This window comes from Nyctibius grandis, chromosome 2 (assembly GCF_013368605.1).
Source record: "Nyctibius grandis isolate bNycGra1 chromosome 2, bNycGra1.pri, whole genome shotgun sequence".
Classification (NCBI taxonomy): domain Eukaryota; kingdom Metazoa; phylum Chordata; class Aves; order Nyctibiiformes; family Nyctibiidae; genus Nyctibius; species Nyctibius grandis.
This window is the reverse complement of record NC_090659.1, coordinates 25,165,982-25,191,043: the sequence shown is the minus strand read 5'-3', so window position 1 is coordinate 25,191,043 and position 25,062 is coordinate 25,165,982. Positions and strand designations below refer to the sequence as shown.

At 45.9% G+C, this 25,062-nt stretch overlaps 1 protein-coding gene across 1 annotated transcript; it reads left to right on the top strand.

Annotated features, from left to right (window-relative positions):
• Positions 1-401: 401 nt before the first annotated feature.
• On the top strand, positions 402-14,032 carry SIK1 (salt inducible kinase 1). Its single transcript, XM_068420625.1, has 14 exons — positions 402-588; positions 840-1,076; positions 1,892-2,008; positions 4,548-4,611; positions 4,826-4,987; positions 5,264-5,388; positions 5,503-5,626; positions 6,627-6,850; positions 7,091-7,240; positions 7,887-8,009; positions 8,264-8,489; positions 9,048-9,323; positions 9,976-10,207; positions 10,982-14,032. The coding sequence occupies exons 2-14, from the start codon at positions 924-926 to the stop codon at positions 11,403-11,405; spliced, it is 2,400 nt and encodes a 799-aa protein (XP_068276726.1). The 5' UTR covers positions 402-588; positions 840-923; the 3' UTR covers positions 11,406-14,032.
• Positions 14,033-25,062: the final 11,030 nt, after the last annotated feature.

Genomic DNA, 25,062 nt, shown 5'->3' with positions numbered 1-25,062 from the left:
GCCGGCGCCGCGCCGGCAGGGGGCGACCCCGCCGGGAGAAGGGACGCGCCACGTGACAACAGCGAGCGCGCACACACACACCCCCGCCCCCCCCCGGGCGGGAGGGGTCAGGAGACCCCGCGGCCCCCTCCCTCCCTCTGCCCTGACGTCACCGCCCCTCCGTCTCCCGGGCGACGGCTCCATCAGCGCGCGCGTCAGCGCCGCCCGTTCCCTGGCAACGGCCCGGTGTCTCGCTCTCCTTCAGCCTCGCGCCTGGGCGCGCGTCTCTCTGGCGTCAAAGTGACGTCAATGGGCCCGTCTCGGCTTTCGGCGGTGGGCGGGGGGAAGAGGCGGGAGGGAGGGCGGGGTGTGCGTGGAGGAGGGGGGGGGGGGGGCGGCGGAACGGAGCGGGGCGGGGGGAGGAGGGCCGGGACATCCCGCGTGCTGCCGCCTGCCCCCCGGCGCGCGCACACAGATACACGCGCGCGCGCACACACACAGACACAGGCTCACGCGCTCACGCACACCCTCGAGCACAGACACCCCACCGCGGCGGCGGCGGCACAGCCCGGCGCCAGCAGCCGCGGGGAGCGCCCGCCGCCCGCCCAGGTACGACGGCTCGACGGCCGCTCCGACGGTCGGGCAGCGCGCGGCGGTTGCGAGGCGCGCGGGGACCGGTCACGGCGAGCGTGCGGCGGGCGCCGAGGGGCCGGAGGGTGAGTGGGGCCGGCGCTGCCCCCGCGCGCTCGGAGGGGTCCGGCCGCGGCTCCGCGAAGAGCCCGGCGGCTTGTGAGAGGAGGAGCGGTCCGGCCCGGCGGCGGGGCGGGGCTGACGGGGTGTGCTGTGCCGTCCCCGTGCAGGTGCCAGCGGCCGCGTCCCCGGGGCGGCAGCGCGGATGGTCCCCTCGTAGTCGCGGCGTGCGCTGCCCGCCACCCACCTGAACCATGGTGATCATGTCAGAGTACAGCTCCGTGCCGGCCGCGGGACAAGCCCAGCAGCGGCCGCTGCGAGTCGGCTTCTACGATATCGAGAGGACCTTGGGAAAAGGCAACTTCGCGGTGGTCAAACTGGCCAGGCACAGGGTGACCAAAACGCAGGTGGGTGCGGAGGCCGGGGCTGGCGGGGGGCCGGCAGGGCTGGGCTGCCGCTGCGGGCGGCGGGAGATAGACGGAGGCTGGGGATGAGGAGAGCGGCAGCGAGCTTCCCCCGGTCCTTGGTCGGCGCACACCGGGAGTTCGCGGGGCTCTTCGCAGGAGCCTCAGGTTTTCCCCGTGTGTTCAACAGACTTCACGTACAATTAAAACCGAGCAAGAAGAGATAAAAAATAACATTTCAGAGTGTTACGGTAGCTTCGTTGAATTACTCCGTCTAAGTTTGCTAAAATGTCCAACAAATTAAGGATCTTGTGAAGAGTTCAAACGAGTTTAATTTTTTCATTCAATGTGAACGCTTCAAGAACAAAGAGCCTGTAGTGTTAGTTGCAGAAATAATTTATCAATGGGCATGCAACCGTATTTATATTTCTAGTGCGTGTCAAAATTGTATCAGTCACTACAGTAGAAAATAATCTGTTACAGGAATCTGTTTTTCACTGGCATGGGATGGATTAAATGATTTCCCGAATCTTGTCCAGTGCTAATTTCTGCACTTCTGTTCGCTACGTTACGTGTAATCCTTTGACGTAGAAAAGAAAAATTAAAACGTTCTATGTCGCGAATTCTGTGCAGTTCAGAAAAACAGAATCAGCTTTGTCGAGTCTGTACTTTAAAAGCTACTTTACTTGGATTTTGTGAGGGGGGGTGTGTGTGTGGGGGGGAGGGGTGTCTGTTTTTTTTTAAGACATCTGAACAATAACAGTAGCTATTTTGTAATACCTGGGGTTGTTTTATTTTATTATTTTTTAAATTCGCAGGTTGCAATAAAAATAATAGACAAAACAAGGTTAGACCCAAGCAATCTGGAAAAGATATATAGAGAAGTTCAGATAATGAAGCTTTTGAATCATCCCCACATTATCAAGCTATATCAGGTAAGAGGTCAGCTTTGAAGCGCAGCACGCAGATGAGATATGCTTGTGCTCTTCTCTTGCACATGATTTTACATCAAATATTTGCAGAGAGAATGCATATTGAAATACTTTTTGAAAAACACTTAAACTGGGTTTTTTAAAAGTCGTTCGTCATTCTTTCAACAAGATTCTGGTACGATAGACAGCTTTTTGACAAAATGCACTGTAAAATTTACAGTTAAAACCAGGCTGAAGTTTGTTTCAGATTGAGGAACTGATTATCTGAACTTCTATGATTAACTTGCCTTTCCTAACTCCTCTGCTTTTCCAGTTTAGAGGACTGGAATTTCTTATGTGCTTTTGATAAGAGGAAGACTTAGACTCACGTAGGATGGCAGGGAAGAAAGTGTAAAAGTTGAGTTTGCCATAAGTGGAAGGGATTTAAAATCAACAACAATTAAACCAAATCAATCTAAGTAGAAAATCTAAGTAGAAATCTAATCTAAGAATTAGAATTTTAATCTATGTAGAAAATAAAAAGCCAGTAAATGTTTGTATCTTAGAATATGTCAAAAAATGACCTGTTTGGTTATTCTGTTCCAGTTTGTGTGGTTTTGAAAGTGAATTTTAAATATCTTTCCCCTTGTAGAGTTTCACACCATTAATTTTGGGTTAGATTTGTTCAGTTTCTGCACTGATGGGTATTTTTAACAGTAAGAACAAATTAATGTGTTGTGCAGAAAACAGGATCACATCTGTCTAGTGAGCAAGGACAGCTTTGCAAATTCTAAATATTCAATCTGATTAGCATTTGGTGTAAGTTCTTCTTAATCATCGTCAATAGTGCCATGTGGATTTAAGAAGAAAATGAGGTATCGCAGTCTGTCTGGACCTGTCTAGAAGTGCAGGAGGGAGAGAGGAATAGATGGATGAAGCAGCAGGTCTGAAAGTCCGAGTGCAGTAGTAAACACTATTATCAGCTGTAATCTTACCGTTGGGTTTGTTAGCTTTAAAAAAAAAAAAATGAAAAGTTTAATTAATGTGTAAGGCTGAAGAGCCAGTAAGGCAGGTGCTTAGGCAAGGTGTTTTAAAGACCTTGACACACATGAAGTGCTTGATATTTATAGTATTAACCATCATCACAAAAATTATTCTGTGTTAACATTTGACGTCAGTGTTGCCCACAGGGCAGTATAGGATATACAGAAACATTCTAACAGTTCGGTTGATTCCATTTCAGTGGAATGATGTGGGTGAAAATATTGTTTCGAAGCTTTTAGAAAAGCAGGTTAAATTCCATCTAGTTGAACCACTTCACTTGATGGAGCAAATGACGTTGGTAGTGGACCATAATTTCTTTTCAGTGAAGTTTTCTTTTCTTTGTTGTTGTAACTGATGCTTTACCTGTTTGGTGGAGACTGAGAAGCAGGGATGGAATTAGATGACATACCAATGTAGGGTGTGTGTTCTTGTATTATTTCATCATTGTTTTAGTTTCAGCACTGCGTCTTAATTTCATCCAGCTGGCAACTTTCCCAGAACACTTTCCTTCGTTTTTTTAAACTGGGAACCTCTCTTCCTTTGCTCCCTGTTTGTTTATTTTCATTTTGTGTCTGTGTGTGCTTACAGTGAGGGGAGGACAAGAGTCTTCGAAAACAGGTTACTTGTTAGGAGCCTGGAAATTACAGCCTTTGAAGTAGTATTGACGCTTTTTTGATTGTTAATCGGCTGTGAGCCTTCTGTCTAAAACAAAATATCAGCTCCTTGAGAATGCAATTCCAGGGAAATGTTGCATTTTAAAATCTGAAATGCAGCATTTGAAAGGTGTGCCATAGTAACTGAAGATAAATTTGGAAATGCTCAGCATTTCTCATTTGTTGTTTGGTTTTTAGTTCTTTTTATTCTCCAAAGGAAAAAATTAACAAGTATCAAAGGAAGTTGATAGTAGGTTGATAGGTGAACGCTGAGCGATATGTTGACAGTTGTTGATGTGCATCAAGCAGTGCCATTACACAAACAGCAACCTATTGTCACTTGCATGGTAGACTTGCCATGTCCCCGGCCAACACCAAATGGGAGTGGGACATTTGATACTACTTCTTGATTTGTCCAAGTTGCAACTATCTCTCTTGATCTGAGTACCTGCTAGCCTTGAAACAAAGGCGACTTTATATAAACTTCAAGTGTCTTTGTGCGTTCAAAAGATATCAAATGAATTGTAAAACTATATATGTGTATTTTAACAAAACAGGAATTCAGGGAAGCATATGAAATTATTGAAATGCTCATCAGTTATCTTATGGACATTAGATCGCATGGTAATGGTGAGAAGAACAATGGCATGGGAAGCCATTGTATATTGTAGGCACATAAGCATTGATTCGTTATCTTTTTCATTACCAGTTTTGCTTGGAAAGAACGCTCGTGCAAAATTAGATGCCTTTACTGCCAGCTGCTGCAGCAAATAATTGAACTGATATGTTTGAGAATACACTTAGAAAAATGAATGAAACTACATAGGTCTGCATTTTTTTAAGCATGTCCGCTCTTGTCTTCACAGGTTATGGAGACAAAGGATATGCTTTACATTGTTACTGAGTTTGCAAAGAATGGAGAAATGTTTGGTGAGTCCTCAGTACCAGAGTTAATAGTTCTTTAGATTTAGAAACCATGACTTTATTGTTGTCATTCCTGAGTAATGTAATTTTTAATTCTGATTAAAAATCCAGGGTTGGCATTGTCAGCTGTCAAACAGCAAGTGCAGCACCTGCAGGATTGTGAAAAATTTCTTGCACGTGTTTCTAAATCCTGTGCCTCTCTTATTTTAATGTATTACAGATCATCTGACCTCCAATGGGCACTTAAGTGAAAGTGAAGCACGGAAGAAGTTCTGGCAGATTCTTTCAGCTGTGGAATATTGTCACAGCCACCACATAGTGCACAGGGATCTCAAAACAGAGAACCTTCTGCTAGATGCTAACATGAATATCAAGTTAGCAGGTAATAAGAAATACGTGGTTACTCTATAAACAATACTAGGCAGGTAGTCAAATTCAGTCTCCCTAGGATGATCCTATAAATGTATTTATGGTAACTGAAAACAGAACAAAAGTTACGATATTTCTTTGAACATATCCTCTGGACAAAAGAGAATAGCTTAAATGAATAGGCAGAGAACAAAATACGTCTGCTCCCTTCTCTCCATTTTCTGCTACTTCTGAAATTTTAGTGTGTGGTTGAGTGATGTCTTAGCCCAGACTTTTACCTTCATTTCAGACTTTGGTTTTGGAAACTTCTACAAGTCAGGAGAGCCCCTCTCCACTTGGTGTGGAAGCCCACCCTATGCAGCTCCAGAAGTTTTTGAAGGCAAAGAATATGAAGGACCTCACCTTGATATATGGGTGAGCTTGATATGCCTTAGAAATCACATTTCACACTTCTTGAGGGTCTGTGGGCTTTCAAAATCGTTGCTTCTATGGGAGTCACTCACATGCTGTGCTGTTTTCTGTTGACAGAGCCTTGGGGTGGTGCTGTATGTCCTTGTCTGTGGTTCTCTGCCTTTCGATGGACCCAATTTACCAACTCTGAGGCAAAGAGTGCTGGAGGGGCGGTTCCGCATCCCTTACTTCATGTCTGAAGGTGCTTTTCTCAGATCCTTATTGTCAGAAAAAGGGGCTACAAATAAAGGAATAGCTGCCCTATTCCTTCTTGGGGCAATGACAGATGGGACTGGTTTTGCAACTGGCAATCACTTTGTCTTTACGTATCCGGTAATTTCTGTAGGGCAGCACTTACAGTTGAGGGGCTGGTTGCACACGTTTTCTTTTCCGGGATCTGCTTTATGGTGCATCTAAAAGGCTGTTGTTTCCTTTCTTAGAGTATCTCTATGGATTACAAAAATACTTGACACCCTAGCTGGAGAAATACTCACAAAAGGGAGAAAACAGGATTTTAATGAGACTAGCCTGCAATGCTGAGATGGGTGTAGTTCTTCTAAGATATTTTAACTATGCAGAAGGGGTATATTTCAGTGTGGCTATGCTGTCAAGGAGAGCAGAAGTAGTGGGGCTTAGCACTGTTTCTTGAGCACCCCAACAGTCTGGTGAGAAAAAGGAACTGAAGGGTATTATCACCTGTCTCTGATTTGGATTCGAAAACAAGGGAATGTGGCTCTATCTTGAAGTGAAGAGTATCTTTTGAAGTCTGACCTTTATCAGTTACAGCCATGAATGGCTTTGATTCCCTGATTGTAAACAAATAAGTAATATATATGGACCAGGAAGTTGTATGTGATGGGGTTCTGCACTAAATTCTGACCTGTTTTAAGTGGATGTAACATTGTTAAACCTGCATCCACTCAAAACTAGCTCTCCTACAAGGTGCAAGGCCACCTGAAACCTGCCAGTATCCAGTACAGCTTCATTTCCTGTAGTGACGTGTTGCTTTTGTGAAATGTATGGGGACATCTCTTGTGCTGTTTTGAATACCTGATAGTCAGATCAGGCATCAGCTGCTCAGAAACCTCTAGTTCCTGTTTTCACAGACATCGTACACTGTTGCTGGGAAGGTTTCTTAGCGGTGGCCTGGGACTGGGCTGTTATTTTCACCCCTTGCTCATGAGTTTGTCTGTGTCATCCAGACTGTGAAACGCTAATCCGACGGATGTTGGTTGTGGACCCAACCAAGCGAATAACCATTTCCCAAATAAAGCAGCACAAGTGGATGCAAGCTGACCCGTCTCTTCAACAGCAGCAGTCTTTGTCCTTCTCCATGCAAAACTACAACTCCAACCTGGGTGACTACAATGAGCAGGTGCTTGGGATCATGCAAACACTTGGCATTGACCGGCAGAGAACTGTTGAGGTGAGAAGTGCTTGCCCCTTAGATACATCTTCAGTGACTACCAGAATGCCAATGATGCAGTCATATATATGTCGTTTAGTGACTAGCCTTGATCCAGTGTCACACTGTAGTAAAATCTTCACTGCCCTTCTGGATTTTTACTTATTTTTTGAGTATGCTATTGTGAGGCCTTAGTGATGAGTTTTGGCTGCTTATATCCTGAGTTACTTGTAACTCAAGGGTCCTTTCAATGTCTTCCAGTCTCTGCAAAACAGCAGCTACAACCATTTTGCTGCAATTTATTACCTGCTTTTGGAGCGCCTCAAGGAGTATCGAAGCAGCCAGCTATCGAGTCGTCCAGCAACTGGCCGTCAGCAAAGGCCAAGGAGCTCCGAGATCAGCAATATTGAGGTAAGGAAGGGCATTATTTACTGGGAAGCTGTGTCCGTTGGCTCTCTTTTTTCTGCCCCTTGTTAAGGGAAGACACAAGATGGTAACTCTCAGGTGTCTGAAAACCAATTATGATACTGGTGCCCTCTGACAGGACACAGCCTACTGTTCTTCAGTAGGAGGCTGATTGGATACTAATGGCCTGTTTCCTAAGAAGTGACTGTGGGTCATGGTCCAAAGAATAGTCTGCCTCTGCTGCAGGTCAATAATGAGCCAGCAGATTAGGCTCCTCATGGAAATTTGCCGTCTTAGGCATGGATCGGTTATACTCCTTTGTTACATACCCCGTAGGATCCTCAGAAGTACTCCATGAGTCAGTTTGTGTGTTTTTCTGACATTCTTTTTCTTCTCCTCGACCCCATCCCCTTTAAAGTGTGCTCTGGGTGCCTTTTCAGATTGTACTTGCAGTTAAATTGCCTAACTTAGGAGAAGGAGTTTTGTGTTTGTGTCGGCATTGAAAGACTAGCTTTGTTAATTTTTATAGAAAGTACGTGGAGAAAGCTTGCACGGAAGGTGGCTCTGAAATTCCTTGAGCCTCCAGTATCTGAAAAGTCATGTGGAACTGCGGTGTATGTGATGGCTTCTGTGCGTCGCTCTCTTTCTCCAGATGCCTCAGGACAGTCTCACTAGTGAAACCCTGCGATCATCTCTGCTTTACCAGCAACCTCAGAGCCTGATTCAGCCATCCTTCCAGGCAGAAATGGACTGTGACATGAGCAATCCATTACAGGTTGGTGTTCTCAGCTAAACTGTGTGTTACTTTTTTTTTTTTTTCCCCATTGTTCTGCCAATCCAAAACAACAGGGGCTGTGACTCAGTTGTTCTCTCCCTCCAATCTTTTGTTTGGCACTTGGGCATGGTGTCATAGTAGCCTCTCAAACAATACTCCTACTGAAGACATACCACAGGGCTGTGAAGAGTTTTAAAAGGTAGTGCAGAAATAAGCGAAACACCCTTCAGTCTGTGATCTGACATGTTTTGCAGCCTGTGTTCTTCCCTGTGGATCCCAACTTCAACGGGCTCTTCCGGAACCGCTCCATCTCCCCGAACAGCCTGCTGGAGACCACCATTAGTGAAGAAGTAAGGCAAGAGAAGGAGCTGGAAGATGAAATTAAGGCGTATGACCACCCCATCCACATCCCTAGCAACACCAGCAGGAGGCACACACTGGCCGAAGTGACCACTCATTTCTATCAGCATGCCCCTCCATGTAAGTAAGTCTGGGAGAGATGAAGAGTGTCCATAGTTAGAGGAAAAGGACAGAGAAGGAGTGCCATAGCGGACAAATGCCTGGGGACTATGTGCTGATTTTACCTTGACTGGGATAGGAAAGCCCAGACAAGAGGTCTGTACTCTGCCCTCCCCAGTTCTGTCTTCCTATAAATAAGCATGGCCCTTAAGGAAGAGATGTTGCACTGTTGTATTTCATCGAGATCACTTCAGAGGGGAGCATTCTTACAAGCAGGACATAACCCTGTGTCAGAGCTGTTGTGCTAAAGAAACACTGTAGGACTGATCTAGCATAGCCTGGTGATGCTGGAGTTGCTGGCAGAGCCCTGCTGGCTGGCTGGGAGCCCAAACTTAGGTTATTTGATGATGACCCCTTGCTGGAGTCAAACCCTGTGACAGTACGAGTTGCCAGACACCTCTCCAGCTCGCAGCTGCTTATTAGCGCCGGTGTAGGTGGGCAGAAGGCTCTGATGTCATGTTTGTTCCTTCCCGTACTCATCTTGGCAATGTTCTTTCTCTCCTTCCTTCCCCTCCATAGGTATAGTCATTTCCTCTTCTGCAAGCCCCACAGAGGGAACTAGTTCAGACAGCTGCCTTACTTCATCTTCAAATGACAGCTCAGTGGCCCTGAGCAGCTGTTTGGCAGGTCAAGTAATGATGGGGAGCCCAGCCACAGCTAGGATGGTGTCACCCTTCCTAGCTTCCCAGTCTGACGCTCCAGTGTTACAAGCCCAGGGCTGCATGGGAGGTGCTTCTCTCCTGCCTGTCAGCTTCCAAGAAGGAAGGCGAGCATCTGATACCTCATTAACTCAAGGTAATATCTTCCTTGCTTTATTGCTGGGGAATTGCACCCTTCCAACTGCCACTAGAAAAGGGTAGCATGGAGGGATACTTGCTTGCCATGTTAGTGTTAGACTGAGGCCAGCCACCTGGATATCCTGCCTCTTGTATTCACGGTCCCTGAGGGAGGGTCGGATGCCATGAGGAAGGTGCCTAGATGGGAGGTTCTCAGATACTGATTCAGCCTGCCCGTGAAGATATTTATGCTGCCATGAGTGGGATGGCAGGCTCCGCCTTCCTCCTAAAATGCGGAGTGCACAACGTCATGATTTCTGTCAGGTTTCTCCTTTGCTGTGCGTGTGTCCATCTACGCAAGGGTGCAGCTGTCCCAAACCCTGTCCCGTTACATAAATTTTGCTCTGACCATCAAGCAGAGGGGTGAACGTGAACTGAAGGGACATGGTTTAGTGGTGGACTTGGCAGTGCTAGGTTAATGGTTGAACTTGATGATCTTAAAGGTCCTTTCCAACCAAAACGATTCTATGATCTATGAAGAGTCATGGTCTCCTTTAGCGCAGTTCTCACACAAATGAAGGCACCTGCCCAGAAAGGCTGATCTATAAAGTAGGCTCCTAGGCAAATGTTAAGGAGGATTAAAGTGCATTTCTTTTCCTCGTGTCCCACAGGCTTGAAGGCTTTTAGGCAGCAGCTGCGGAAGAATGCTCGAGCCAAGGGGTTTCTCGGCTTGAATAAAATCAAAGGCTTTGCTCGGCAGGTGTGTCAGTCCTCCTCAGCTCGGGCAACAAGGAGTGCCATGAGCCCTTTCCAACACACGCAGCCGAACACCTGTATGTACAGCAGCAGTGGGAGCAGCAGAGAGGGCAGAAGCCTCCTGGAGGAGGTGCTACAGCAGCAGAGGTGAGAAGCTGGCCGGGAGGAGTTTTGCTGTTTTAATTGGGGTTACTTCGGTTAGGGGTAAGCGAGGAGGAGTAAACACAGCAAAAGAGGTTGGGGAGTTTAGTCACTGGGGATTCCTATCCTCCATCTTTGCTGTGTGGCAGCAGATAAACTGCTTGGCTTCCCTTGTGGCTTCCTACACTGGCATACGTAACACAGGATGTGCAGTTCCACTTAAAAATCCTGACATCCAAATATTTGGAGATTGCTGAATTGAGAAGCAATTTGGTATTGTGGGGGTAAACATTACTTCTCCCCATTGCAAGCTGTGTTTTTCTTTGTTAGTTTTGGGAATGATTTCTTTCCTTCTCTGCCTCCTCCTGTAATTTTCCCATGGCAAGGAAGTGAGACCTTGTAATTTGGAAAAGTTACAGCCCACAAAGGAGGCACGGTTCCAGTGGCCTCAAATGTCATGTGTGGTGGCACCTCTTCATTCCCATAGGAGCAAGATGGAAAATTGAGTTTCCGGTTTATCTACACACGTTGTTTCTAGAACATCTATTATTAGCAGGCCAAATGGTGACTAGATAACTTTCTGGTGATAGTCGCCCTCTCCAACATGAGGAGAAGCTGAGTGAAAACACGTTGACCTGGCATGATCAGCTTGCTTTAATTGTACTGGCTGGGTAAGGAGATGTTTGGTAGAGAGAGGGAAACAAAGAGGAAATTATGGTCAGGGGTGGGGGCAAGAAAGGAGGAATGCAAGTTAACCTTCCATCCTTGGATTTTGTTCAGAATGCTCCAGCTCCAGCATCACCAGCTACTCCAGACAGCTTGTCCCCAGACTTCTCAGACATCTGCAACAAACGGCGTCCCCTCCTCTGATAGTGTAGGTACCTGCAAAGCATCCAATTCTCTTCTGTTGTCAGAGCTACAAAGAGAGAACTCATTTGAGCTGGCCTTTGCTGGCAACAGCCAACAACTGCTCCAGCCTCATTTCTTTGGTGTCAGTGTGTCGCCGGTGTCCTCAGCAGCTCACCTTCTAGACACGCGCCTGTACATCAGCAGCAACGTCTCTCCAGTTGGCACCACCTTCTCTCAGCAACAGAGTTTCTCTGCACAGTCTCCAAGCTATGACGCTGTCACTCTGCAGCATGGGGACTGTGAGATGGAGGACCTGACTTCCAACCAGCTAGGGAAGTTCGTGCTAGTCAAATGAGAGCCCTGGCTGCTATAGCTCACGCTGCTCTTGTTGCGAAGAACTTTCACCACTGTTCCATGGCGTGTGCGGGTCCATGGCTGGCTGGTGTCGTGTGGACAAGTGACTCTCAGAAGCAATAAATTTTGAAGTATGTGAAGAGGCTGTCTGGCTCAGAAAGCTAGCAACTTTATAGAACTGAAACAAGCAATATGTATGTCTTTTTGCTTCTACTATTCTTGCACTGAACAAATACGAATAGAAACTGAATTTTTTAAAGGAAAAATAATGATGGGGAAGATGGGTGGGGCATTTGTGGGGACAGGGAGGGAAGTGGTGGGGGAAGAACTCTTCGGTACTGTACTCAAGTCAGACCAATACAGCTCTGCAGTTATGCAAGATTAGCAGCTGTCAGTAGTGGTGACACAGCAGGGAGAGGCTTTTCAAAGAAGGGACCAGAGCCTCCCTTTTTCACAACATTCATTTATGGGTTTGTGAAGATGATTACCTCTTTTAAAGAAAATAAACAGAAAACCAGTGGCATGCAGCATTATGCATTCATAGAAGACAAAAATGGAAGCATTGCCATTTGTTGTTGGTTTTTTTTTCCTCCTGTTCACACTCGTTTTATTTAAAGAAACCAACATCCCCATTCCACACTTCCCAGATATGTATACTTTAAACGAAAACTGTGAACTTCTTGCTTGATACATCAGCTGGAAAAGCTTAAACCCTGCCCCCCCCCCCCCCCCCCCCCCCCCCTTCTAATTATTACAGAAGCAAGTAATCTATTGAAAATGTATCCCTTGATATCGGGATCCAAACTGCGTAATGTCTGGTCTTTTGCAGGGATGGTTGGTTGGGGGTGGTGTGTGTGTATACACATACAGATGTGCACACATGCATATATTTTTTCAGTCTGAATAATCTTTAGGAGTTTTTTATAAACGCTAAGTTTTTTCATATTCTTGCCGAGGCACTGAGGAGGGAAGTGTTAGTACTGGTGGGGTGATGGGAAGGGTTTTCTTTTTAAAAAGCCCTCCTGGAGGTTGCCTACAAAGTTGCCTGAGGGGTATTTCTTAGTGCTGCACATTGTTATTTCCGCTGCTAATTATGCTTTTATGCATTTCATTATCAGGGTCCAAACAGAACTGACTCTTGGGGAAACGTGCAATATTGAGGTTATAATTATATACTGACAAAGACAAAAGGAATAGGCTAGAACAGAATTCTATTCTAACAGAGTACAGCTATTTCTGAACAAAACTGTATTAAAAGTGAGTGAAAACAGCACAATCTTTGGGTGTTTGTTTTTAGTTGGTTTGTTTTTGGCATATTAGCAAAATGAGGTTTTGGATTAGGTAGGTGTTTTTTCGTATGGTTTTTAATGCTGTATATGTATATAAATAGGAAGCAGAAAACTGTATAACACTAGTTATTTTTTATATTTTGTAATATGCTTCTGTTGTGTTTCTGGTATAAACCCTGCTCCCCTTCCAAGGCAGAGCGTGACTTCTGTTGGTAGTAACAGAACTTATGCTTAGGTATAAAGGGGAGAGCAGGCTGTGCTTCTACAGAAATGAGTCAGGTAGGGTGTGCGAACTTGGGAAGCAGGTGAACAAAGAGGGAGCCAGCTTGGCTGGAAGCTGCCATCCCAACGTCGGAAAATAGCTGCATTCTGTCCGAATGCTTAAAGGACCCATCTCCCTAGCGTGACACAGGGTGCCTTCAAGTTACCTTGGCTTCATGCAACCTGCAGTATTACGCATTTGCAGATAATAGAGATACCTGGGGTTTTGTTCGTTTTTTTTTTTAAAAAAGAAAAAAGCCAAAGATCGACCAGGTTAATTGGTGGGAGTAGGAAGGGTTGAAGACGTCTTGTGGTTCTGTCTGTGGCTCTCCATCAATGACCTCTTTATCTGGGTGTTGTATCTGTGTGTCTATATTAGTGCATCTCCAGCTTGCCACTGCTGCTACATGGTCTGGAAGCCTCAAAGTGAGAGAAAATGACTTGAGTTGAATTTCTGTTAATGAGTGGTGCCTTGCAGCAGAGAAAACACCAAAGTCTCATGCTCATTTGTAGGGGTTTAAAAAAAAAAAAAAAAAAACCCAGAAAAAAAAACCAACCCAAAAAAACAGGTTGTGTGGAGATGGCTGGAAAGGAGGGCAAGAAGCAGCCAGCTCATCACAAAGCAGCAGCTTTGCCTTCGGTTTTGTAAGGGGTAGCACACATACTTAAAACGCAGAATTTCCTCTTCGATATTTGTTTTGTTTAATGCCATGGATCAAAAGGCCACAGATTCTTTTGTTTCCTGTCCTGAGCAATGACAAGCACTTTACTTTCATAGTGGTTTTTTTTTTTTTTCTTTTCCAATTGCTGTAGAACCTCTTTGGAATTATTGCTGGAGCAGAAAGAGGTCATTTTAAAAGTTTGTTTTTTTTTGTAGATATCTTGACAGTGCTGTTCTGCAGACTGCAATGCAATAGGGTATTTAAAGACACTACATGATTGGTTTAATTGAGATGTATAGTTTATTTTTTATCATGACTGAACAATCATTTTATTTCTTATGTTAAAATGAGAGGTGTACACCAAAATGATTAGTCGATGTGTTTTATTTAATATTTAAATAAAAAATGTTTTAAAATTGTTGTCCTGCAGATGATTCTGTGGAGTATTTTCTCCTGATGCATACATATGACTTCCATAGTTAAGACTCATTTTAAAGCCTAAGTCCGTAGGACATTACTGACACTTCCTGTTACATACTAAATGAAGAGCAATGGCGGGCTCACAAATCTGATAATGGGATAGTGAGCCTTTCGCTGGTAGGCAATCTGTCTGAATGTAACCCAAGTCTGTAGTAATCGGGTTATAAAATCTGACAGTAAGAGAGGTCTACAGAGTGAAAATGGTCAGCGTGGTTTAGTCGTTACCAGATGAGCACTCCATCCGTGTCACCTTGGTCTGAAAGAGGCCCCAGCCAGATTAAGGCAGTGATGCAAAAAGAGCAAAGGGCAAAAGAGAGGGAGGGAGAGATTCCAAGGGTGGTGGCTTTTCTCCTTTCAAACGTAATTTGAGCATTACAAAAATACTGGAAAGGTACAGGCTTAGCTGGCCTGGGAGTGTGTGTACAGCGCTGGCTGCCCTGCACCGTGGAGGTACAGTGGCTAGGTTGAGGTTCCTGCTGCCACCGGGCACTGCAGGTGGGGATGCCCCTCAGCTCTAGCACGAACAGTTGTGAGAGCACCCAACGCAGCTGCCTGCGAGCCAAGATGGTGGCACTGACACCGGTGGAGAGGTTATTTACCGAGCACAGGCTGGGGAGGGAACGGCCAAAAGGAGGGGAACGGGGTGGGTGGCAGGAGGCTGGAAGAGGAAGGGGCAGAGTGGAGAAGGAGGGACCGGCCTGACTGTGGTGCTTAGGCTGTGGAACCAGATCCTTGGTCTCCCCCCCACTTTTACTTCAACTCACTCTGTGTTTCCTTTTCACCTTTGAGAGACCTGCATAGCCCTGGGCTGCCGTCTGCGCAGCACGCACATGGGATGCTCGCGATAGAAGGCTTTGCATTCTGCACATGCAGTTAGAATGAGGGTGAGGAGGGGTTCCACCTGCAAAGGGACACATAAACATTTGTAACCTCTAGTTTAACCTGGCAAACACTCAGCAAAAAGGGTTTTTTCTTCCAAACGAACAATGGTGGGGTTTTTGAAAAAAAATTAGATCCTCACTCTGAAGTTTTTCTTTTCAAATCCACCTATCACATTTTGAAGGGAGGGGGGAGTGGCGTGAAGGTAAATCCAAAAAGTTAAACAAAAACTTGAAGGCAACAGAGATAATACTTACCTATTTTGCTTTCTAAAGCAGTTGTTTGCCGAGCTGGATTTGTGGAGCTCTGTAAGCATTTGCCATGACTCTCGAACTGGTAGAAAAGTGTCATGCATGTGTTTTTCTAGGGTTGTGTTTTCAATGTGACCATCCAAAGTTAGGAATTTTGCAACTATTAAAAGAGCGGAGGTGTTCTTAATTATTTTTAGTCTAGCTTTTAGTACAACCTGGTTTAAGAATAATCCCAACTGCTGTTTTCAACTGGGTTCTCAGGGCATTATTTTAAACCCCAGTAATTCTGGGAAACCTCAGAAAGTTGCTTCTTAATGGCTATAAATCAGTGCAGCTCCCCCAACTTTCATTGACATCACTGACCCTTGGGTATAGAGGGATCTTGACAGCATCATGATTTCTGTGAAATGGTAGGAAAAACAAGAACAAAGAAACCCTGGGACTCTGGATCAGTTTCCATGTGTACACTGTTTCACTCTTGGTGCTTTAGTCACTGTCTTCCTGCCTTTCCTCTGAAATCTGTCTCTGCTCCTGTTTACCACGTTTGTTTTTGTCTTTAATATCTCTGGAGATGCTGTTTTTCTTGGCTTTGTTTCTCACATTACAACTTGGTACCTAGTTCCTTTTCCTTTCTTTCCCGGTCCAGGATTGGTGTTTTTTCCCCCCTTTCAGATGGAACAGATGCTGGCAAGTTTAGCATAGCCCCAAAAGTGAATGATCAAACCTTGTTTTTTTTTTAAAAAAAGGAAATGCTTAGAGCTGGCAGGACTACATTTCATTTCTACACTGGTAGAAATGAAAAACACAGGCTGTTTTTTGCACAGAGCAAGCTGAGCGCAGACACCAAGCCAAGCGCTCTGGTGCCAGTGTGGTCCAGCCATGGTAGTGAGGGATTCTCACCTGTCCTTCTCCTCCTGCCCTCCAGCAGGTGATGCATAACTCATCCCCAGACCCATGACCTTCTCCATCACTGTGTCCAGAGCATCAGTCACACCTCAGTGAGGAAAGGACTTCCTCATGGTGAAAAGCATCGTCATGTAATCTTGGCCTGTGTCTGCTGGAAAGGAGAAGCGGCAGAAGGGAGAGCAGTTGAGTGTACAAAATTATGGTGCTTGAGATAGAAAGTGATCAGTACTTCCGTTTTACTCATCCTGCAAAGTGAGAATAGGGCACACTTCATGCAATGAAGGAGAATTAATTTAAAAACTAGTAAAAGGAAATATGTCCCTTGGGAGGACATTGCTTCAAATACGGCTGCTGGTTTATTTCATGACTGCTAACTACTTTTAGTGGTGACAGTTAAATCAATGATAAAGGTAATCCACTGTCATGGTTTATGGATTTAGCAGAGCATCTGTGGGAGATCAGGGAAGAGCTGGTCTTTGGTACAGACTGCCAGGGGCATGATAGATAGATAGATTTTTAGGACAGAAATGCCTTTCTCCCAAGGTATCATATTAGCACCTGCCAAAGGCAAGACATACATGTGAAGTGAACAAACCTGATCATCACCTGCAATAAATTCCTGTTTCTTAATGTACATCTTATATATAATGTCTTATGCAGTGATAGTGGCTCAGACCAAAGGTCTAGCTAATGAGGTAGCTCATTTCAGAAGCAGAATCTTAGGGAAGGGGTATAAGGACAGGGCAAGCATAGCACAATCCCTCTGTGGTATTACCAGCTCAGTAGAGAGCAGACTGTGGTTAAGGAAATTTTTGACTGGCATCTGGGTCATTGTGTTTAACAGCTGCAGATGGGTTGAGCCTCCAAGAATTTGGCTAACCCCTTTTGGAATTCTTTTATAATTCTGGCCTTCACAGCATCCTGTGACAACAAGTGCCATAATTCAATTTTGCATGGTGTGAAAGAAGGACTTCCTTTTCTTTGTATGAGACCTCCAGCCCAATAGATTGGGTTGTGCTCCCTTTCTCTTGTGACAGGAGACATGACGAGTAATACTTTCCTGTTCACACCTCCACGCAGCTCATGAGTTGATGGGACCTCTCTCACATCCCTTCTCTGTTGAGGTGACCGAGCAGAAGAACGCTACTGTAGTTAACTTGCCCGCGTATGGAAACTATTGCACATTTCTGTGCCATCTCTTCTGTATCTTCACCGATTCTTCTGCAACCCCCTCAGTGTATGCAGAGCTGCCCCCTGTGTTTGAGGCAGGGGTACCCTAGAAGTGGTCACTTTTTTCATTCTCTCTTCATTCTGTAGTCATTCCTAAAGCTCTTTTTTGCCTCGTTGGCAACTGTTGAGCAGTGAGCTGGAGGTTTTCAGCAGACTTGGTGACTCTGAGGTCTCCTTCATGACTGATGTTAATTTAGAACCCCGATGGTCTTTTTATGGCTAGGGTTGGCGTTCCTCATGCTCCTTGCTTTGTATTTGCTGCTGGCGAGTTTCATATGTCATTTCATCAACCCGTCATTCAGTTTTCTGAGCTCCCTCTCCACTTGGCTGCAGTTGGATCTTTTACGAATATGCGAAGTTGCCCAGGTCTTGACACTAATGGATTTGCAATGCCTGAGCTCTCACTCTACAAACTTTGCTCTTTTCTGTTCTGTCACACATCTAGCTATTCTGCTCTTCATTATACTTTCTGTCAATTAGCCTTGCCCAGCTTTTCAGCCCACAGGTCTCTGGATGGCCTCTATAAGCCCTTTTTAAAAATGAATGTAACATTTGCCACCTTCCATTCCTGTGGTGCCTTGCCATTTCAACAGCTGCTGTGGTATTGTACTGAATAGGTCAGCAGTTTCAAGTCTGAGTTCCCTCGGAGCTCTTGAGTGAAACCGTCTGGTCCCAGCAATCTGCTAATATTACTTTTATTGCTTTATCCTAAAATCTCTTCTGCTGACACTGGAGTTTTGGAGAGTTTCCGAGGCTCGTCCCCTGTGCAGACAGCCACTGGAGTGGGGCTGGAGTGGGGCATGAAATTGAGCAGAACTACCTGGAGTGGATGGATGGGTCTGCTTAGCCAGTGGCTGAGCCGCACAGACCACGTGCTGTCCCTTTTGTACCTCACAGGCAGGTGACAAAGAAGTGACAGCAGGGTGGGCACCTGGGATTGCCCAGGTCAGCCCAGCAGGCCCCTCGTTACGTCCTCCAGAGATGACCAAGCCTTTCTCCTCTCACTGTATTTACAGAGATGCAGAGTTTAATTTATGGATCCCTTCCTCAGCTGATGTAAACTGGCGTTGCTAAATCAAAGCTAATGCAGCGACACTGCTTTGTGATATAAATGCTATTAACAGCACATTAAGGCTCTGACCTCCAGAGCCAGACAATCTCATCCTTTGTTTCTTCAGCCACTGAGGCAGTAATTTAGATTCATTATTTTTGACGGAGCTTTTCCTGCACCATGCTGGGGTGCTTTTTTAGTTCTCCTCTGTCTTACATCCCTTTCCGCTACCCCAGGCAACTGTTTTTTTACCAGTCCTTGGTTTATTCTGTGGCAACAAAAATATCTTAGTCAAGAGCTGGAAGGGATTTCAGAAATTCTAGCTAAGTTCTTTTTTGCCTGTCTTGCTGATCATTGGCATTCGACACTGTCTCCCACAGCATCCTCCTAGACAAACTGGCTGCCCGGGGCTTGGATGGGTGGACTCTTCAATGGGTTAAAAACTGGCTGGATGGCCGAGCCCAGAGAGTGGTGGTGAATGGGGCAAAGTCCAACTGGCGGCCGGTCACTAGCGGTGTTCCCCAGGGCTCAGTTCTGGGGCCGGTGCTGTTCAATATCTTTATAGATGATCTAGACGTAGGGATTGAGTGCACCCTCAGCAAATTTGCAGATGACACCAAGCTGGGTGGGAGTGTCGATCTGCTGGAGGGTAGGAAGGCCCTACAGAGGGATTTGGACAGGTTAGATAGATGGGCCGAGACCAACGGCATGAGGTTCAACAAGAACAAGTGCCGGGTCTTACACTTCGGCCACAACAACCCCATGCAGCGCTACAGGCTGGGGGAAGAGTGGTTAGAAAGCGGTCCGGTGGAAAGAGACCTGGGGGTGCTGATCGACAGCTGGCTAGACATGAGCCAGCAGTGTGCCCAGGTGGCCAAGAGGGCCAATGGCATCCTGGCCTCTATTAGGAATAGTGTAGCCAGCCAGTCTAGGGAAGTGATCGTCCCTCTCTACTCGGCACTGGTGAGGCCACATCTTGAGTACTGTGTCCAGTTCTGGGCCCCGCACTTCAAGAAAGATGTTGAGGTGTTGGAGCGAGTCCAGGGGAGGGCGACCAAGCTGGTGAAGGGTCTGGAGGGTCTGACCTATGAGGAACGGCTGAGGGAGCTGGGGTTGTTTAGCCTGGAGAAGAGGAGGCTCAGAGGTGACCTTGTTGCAGTCTACAACTACCTGAAGGGAGGTTGTAGTGAAGTGGGAGCTGGCCTCTTCTCCCAGGCAACTAGCGATAGGACAAGAGGACACAGCCTCAAGCTTTGCCAGGGGAGGTTCAGGTTGGACATTAGGAAGAATTTCTTTTCAGAAAGGGTTATTAGACATTGGAATGGGCTGCCCAGGGAGGTGGTGGAGTCACCATCTCTGGATGTGTTTAAGAAAAGACTGGACATGGCACTTAGTGCCATGGTCTAGTTGACAGGGTGGTGTCAGGGCAACAGTTGGACTCAATGATCCCTGAGGTCTCTTCCAACCTGGTTGATTCTGTGATTCTGTGATTTTTTTCCCATTTCCTGGTAAGGTAACATCATTATCATTTGGTGAGCTCGTCTACAACACTCAATAGGTCGATGCATATTGAGGGCGTCTCACATCCATTATCCCCAGCCACCAGCTGAATCTCCAAACAGATCTCCTCCTACAAGCAACATCTTGCAAAAATTGAGCTTTAAACCCCTCTGTTTATGCCACATGAAAAGAAAAAATAGCAAATAATTTGATTTTAGCTGCTTCGTTCTGCTTGTTTAACAATATTACTCTCATATTTGCTGGGATATAGTCGCACTTTCTGTTCTTTGGACCGAGTGATGGTAGTTGTGCAGTGGTCAGCTAAGTGTCTTACTGTTTTTTCCTGCTCAACCCTTGTATGGTAGCAGATGCTTTTACTGAAAATGTAAAATTAGATTTCCAGGAACACTTATGCACATGCCTTTGAAATTCATTTTCCATGAACATTTTTGCTTCATGGAAAGCGAGCACAACAGGAACAACGACACAAAGCCACCAAATTAACTGCAAAGCTGGACAGATCAGGCAGTTATTTATATGACCAATGCTGCTTTCGCTTTATTGGTACGTATGTCTGAGGAAAAAAATGGGGTACTGGTGTTAATTTTGGGGTAGGGGGGTTCATAACTGTCTGCAGAAGGAGGTCTGGATGCTTTGAATTCAATTACACATGGGAGTGAAAGGGTGGATCTTTGTCCTGGAGGGAGGAAAGGCAGCAGGATGAGGAACCGTGGGTCCTGTGATGGAGGTGTTGGTGCAACCAGGCTGCAAAGTTATATGTACTGCTGGACCTTTGGGAGTGAGGAGAAATTGCCTGGGACTACTGGGCTTTTGTCACAACCTTACTGTTTGTCCTCAAAAGGAAGTGAATGATTTTGCTGCGCAGAGGCCCTCCTCGGCACATTTTAGGGTTAGTCACAAGCTGTGAAATCCACTTTCTCCCAGCTCCAGCCCACCGTCAGGTAGCGGACACAGAGATTGTGGGGTGCAGCAATGCCTGGTTGCTCTTCAGCACAGATTCTGTTTTGCAAGCCTATAAGCACCCTCCTGGTCTCAAGGTGGATCCATTTCTCTGCCTGCAGGACCCCACAAGCAGCCAACAGTCACTAATTGGATTCAATAACTGTCTTAACACTGTAAATGCAATCAAGTCACTGGCTGCATTCATCCCTCGAGCGAGCAGGATTAACCAGTTCCTCAGGGCAGGATGTGCCCTTAAACATCGATTCTCCATGCAGCAGAGCAAGCAAGAGCCAGGCACCCCAGCAGCACCTCTCCCACTGGTTTAGCTGGCTGCTGAATTTGAGGTGCCATGGACACCTGCTCTGCATGCCACAGCCACATGGGCACGCCTGTGATTTTTTTTTGCCTGCTGTGTGTTGGTATTTGCCTTTTTCCTGGTGTCCAGCACACGTGGCTGGGACACAGGCTGCTTTGGAGCTCACCACAGAGAGGCTGATGTACCAGCACATGGCCTCTACCACCACCACCAAGCCTTGCCTGAGAACTGAGCTGGCTTTCACCTGGGTTTATGATCTCTGAGATCATACTTTCAGGTGCGTATTGTTTGTTGGAGGAATAAAATCTCACTAAAAGAGTGAAAGCTTCCAGTGTTACCAGTTTTTTCCCCTGTCACGCGAGCTGTTACCAAAGTTGATGAGGAAATCACAGCAGCTTCTAATTGCACTGTGCAGAAGACCTTGAGTGTTGAGACCGTCCTAGTCACTCCCCTGCCTGCTCAAACCCAGTTTCATCATCGAAACAGGACTTGGCTGGAGAGTTAAAGAGAAGCCTTCTCTCTCTTTCCAGAGACAAGCCGTGTTCCTCCTGCCGTCCTCATGTGCTAGCACAGGGAGCTGTGCTGGAGCAGGAGCCAGGGAGAGCTCCCCATCTTTCTGCATCTTGCCCTTGGGGCCAAACTGGTGGCTGGTCCAGAAGGGACCACCTTTTGAAAGGACTGGAGCTCTTAAAATTTCAGACAGGTGTCTACTGGGATTTTTGGTGCAGGTTAGCCCAGGCAGGTGAGGGGTGCAATTCCAAAGGGCTCCAGACCTTGCTAAATGTCCACCTCTGTTTTTTAAACACTTACAGAAATCTTAGCTATTTCCTCAGGCCCAAGGGGAAGGGCTGAGTTTTGAGATGCCTGGGCAAACTGGTGTTTATGTCCTGTTGGCAGGAGCTGGCTGCGAGAGGGGGAAAGGAGAGCTGCCACTGCAGTACGCTGATTAGCGCTGGCGTCTGGCAGGGCAATACAAGGGATCAGATGTGATTATGGCTGTAGACGTGCCCAGTCAAACTGGAGCAGTACAGACTAGCTCACCTCCTTTCCCCTGGCTGATAGGCATCAGGAGAGGGAATGCACATGCGCACCCACGCCTGTGTGCGTGAATACACATGTACATGGTGTGCTTTGAACTCCCTGTGTTGCATTCATAGCCTGAATCAGTGCGATTTCTCAGTAGCACAAAAAATTATATTCCCAGAATTAATAATGACACTCTCAGGACCTCTTTCTTTGCCTAAATGGCTCGTTGATTATTACCTACTGTCAGTCCTGCCCAGTAATGAGGGGCTAATAAGGCTTTTCAGGACTCACTAACAGCAAGGAAAACTTTTCCTGTTGGACTCCACCGCTGAGCTCTTCCCTCTCTGCAGAGGTGAGTGATGGGAGGGGGAACCACAGACAGGCTGGCTGCCCTTTGCAGGAGCATGATGGGCAGCAGTCAGCACCCAGTCGTTCCTGATGCTTTTGGATGGATGGAGGGTAGAAGGGGTGCTGAGTTTTGTTGACATAGAGGAGAGAAAGGCTTGAAGTGGGGTACTCCATCCCTTTTTATCGGAGAGATGAAGAAGAGCAGGGATGGGAGCGCAGAGAAGTTATTGGTGGGTTTGAACCCTCATTTTTGTTTAGAGGATTGACTTTTTGGCTGAGCCATCGAAGTGGTGTGCAGGTGTGTACATGCATGGGTATGAAAGAGAGCTTTATTTTTAAGGAGGCAAGGAAGGGAATGTCTGATGCTAACTCTCCCATGTGTTGGGGAACAGGTCCCTGTTAATATTGTACTCATGTGAGGAGAAGAGGATGGTTTCTTCAAAAATTAAAGTCCTTGAAGGGATGACGTTGGTACTAAGGGTATTAAATCTAGCAGGTGGATTGTGTGCATTATTATAAACCAAGATGATCACTGTTTTTTAAATCATTTAATCATCTTGTTTGTTTATTTACTTCTGTACTGTGCTTTTTCCCTTTGTGGTGCAGGGAGAAAGGCCTACACTTTGTTGTTCCTGGATTAAGATCAATAGACTTGTGGGCACTTTCTTCCCACAAAAATTCCCAGATGGAGTCCCCCAAAAGTCAAACACTGGAAGAAGAAAACAAAGAAGCTGGAAGGCCCCAGAAGCCAGTGAGCTGGGTCTAGACCAAGTATTTTAACTATGAAGAACAACTAAGAGGCACAGATGTCTCATCTCTCTTCCCTCAGTCTGTAAATAGGACATGGACTGGGTGGTGAGGTGCACACACAAGTCAGATCCAGAATCTAAGTGTGATGGAAAGCAGTTTACATACTAAAATGTTCGAAAAATATGTGACGTAGGTCACTGTGGTCTCTCCAAGCTCCAACGTGCATAATATGGATGTATCCATTTGTGATGTTGCCACAGCTCTCTTCTGGCTAAGGTCTTGTCACAGGATCCCAGATTTATGGATGGAAACAACCTATTAGGTCATCTGAGGCGTCCCTCTGCTAATGCAGATTTATTCCCTCCTGTATATTTTCCAGCGCTTGGTCCAGTCTATTGTTCAAATGACTCAAGTGCTCGCTGCTTCCCTTGAGGGTCCATTTCGGAGCCTAACAGACCTTGCTGTCAGGATTTCATTTCCTGTCATATTCCTCCTAAAGATTCTTATGCTTAATTTAGTTACTTACTCTTTCTGCAGAACAGTGATGAGGAACAGGACTGTAGAAATAGGACGTTTATTTCTTACTTATTCAGCTAAATCCTGTTATCCCATTTTTGATGGCCCTGCCCAGTCCTGTTCTCCCTGGTGTTTATCACCTCACACTCCTCTCTTGGGAGCACAGTTGAACTTCAGCTGGGATAGTGTGGTAGGTGTCTATGGACTTCGGAGGGGATAGAATGGAAGCATTAACTACACAGATAAATTTTTTCCACCTCATTTTCGTTCTGAAAAAAAATCCCTTAAGCTTTGGCGTGAATGCAGTGTGTCTGCAATGATATTTGAGAGTGAGATTTAAATCTGTGTGGAAACTGGAAAATAACACCCATTGGTAATGAAGTTTGATGCTCTATTGAAATTTTCTTTAACATTTACCCCCTCTCCCTTTCATTACTTATAACTAAGTGATGGAAAGGAGAGAAACGAATGCAGAGTTCAGGCTGGAAGACGTCAGCAGGAAGTGAGGAAATTAAAAAGAGTTTAATAATAATGGGGTTTCCCAAACAACATGAACTTGGCGTTATTCCACAGCCCGAGTACTTCATGCTATAATGAGAACTACTATCTGATCCTTATTTGTGCAGAACTAGATCCCTCTGCAACCAAGGCATTCAATTTAAAGGGAACAGGAATGTCACTTGTCCCCTCGAGGACATTTTTCATTATCAAAGTGGTAGAAAAGGCCTCCATGTAGAGGACAGTCAATCCCTGATGTGTAGAAGTTTAGCTTTATTAAGTGACAGATGAATAGGAATTTACACTCTGATCCCTTTGCTGGTACATCCATCCTGTGCAGTCCGTGTCCTCTCCTCCCCAAGAAGCTCAGCACCACTCCTGCTCCCAAAGGTGACTCCCACAGCCCTCTGGGGTGCCAGCCCAACACTTTTGGTGAGCATGCTTGAAACAAGAGCTCTAAATTGTTTTAGCTTGCAAAAAAACAACCCCAAAAAATAGATTTTTTTAAAACATCTTTAAACCAGGTCATTTTGCAAAGTTAGCTTAGAGCAGAGCTAGTCAAACACAGACATGGTCACAGCTATGTGGAGGGACCTGTACATACAGCAGCACAGAGGAGGGCAGGAGGGCACCTTTTAAGCTAAATTTGCTACCTAAGGAATTGTAATATGGAAATATAGCCAGAGTTAAGGTTGCCAGGTTGGTTTTAGCTTGGGGATTTGTGTGGCTTGT

Bases quoted from the DNA above. Each gene is read 5' to 3' on its own strand.
- SIK1 (XM_068420625.1), top strand. From the start codon at position 924: ATGGTGATCATGTCAGAGTACAGCTCCGTGCCGGCCGCGGGACAAGCC. The intron at 2,009-4,547 runs GTAAGAGGTCAG...TTGTCTTCACAG, and splicing joins ACATTATCAAGCTATATCAG to GTTATGGAGACAAAGGATAT. The intron at 7,241-7,886 runs GTAAGGAAGGGC...CTCTTTCTCCAG, and splicing joins CCGAGATCAGCAATATTGAG to ATGCCTCAGGACAGTCTCAC.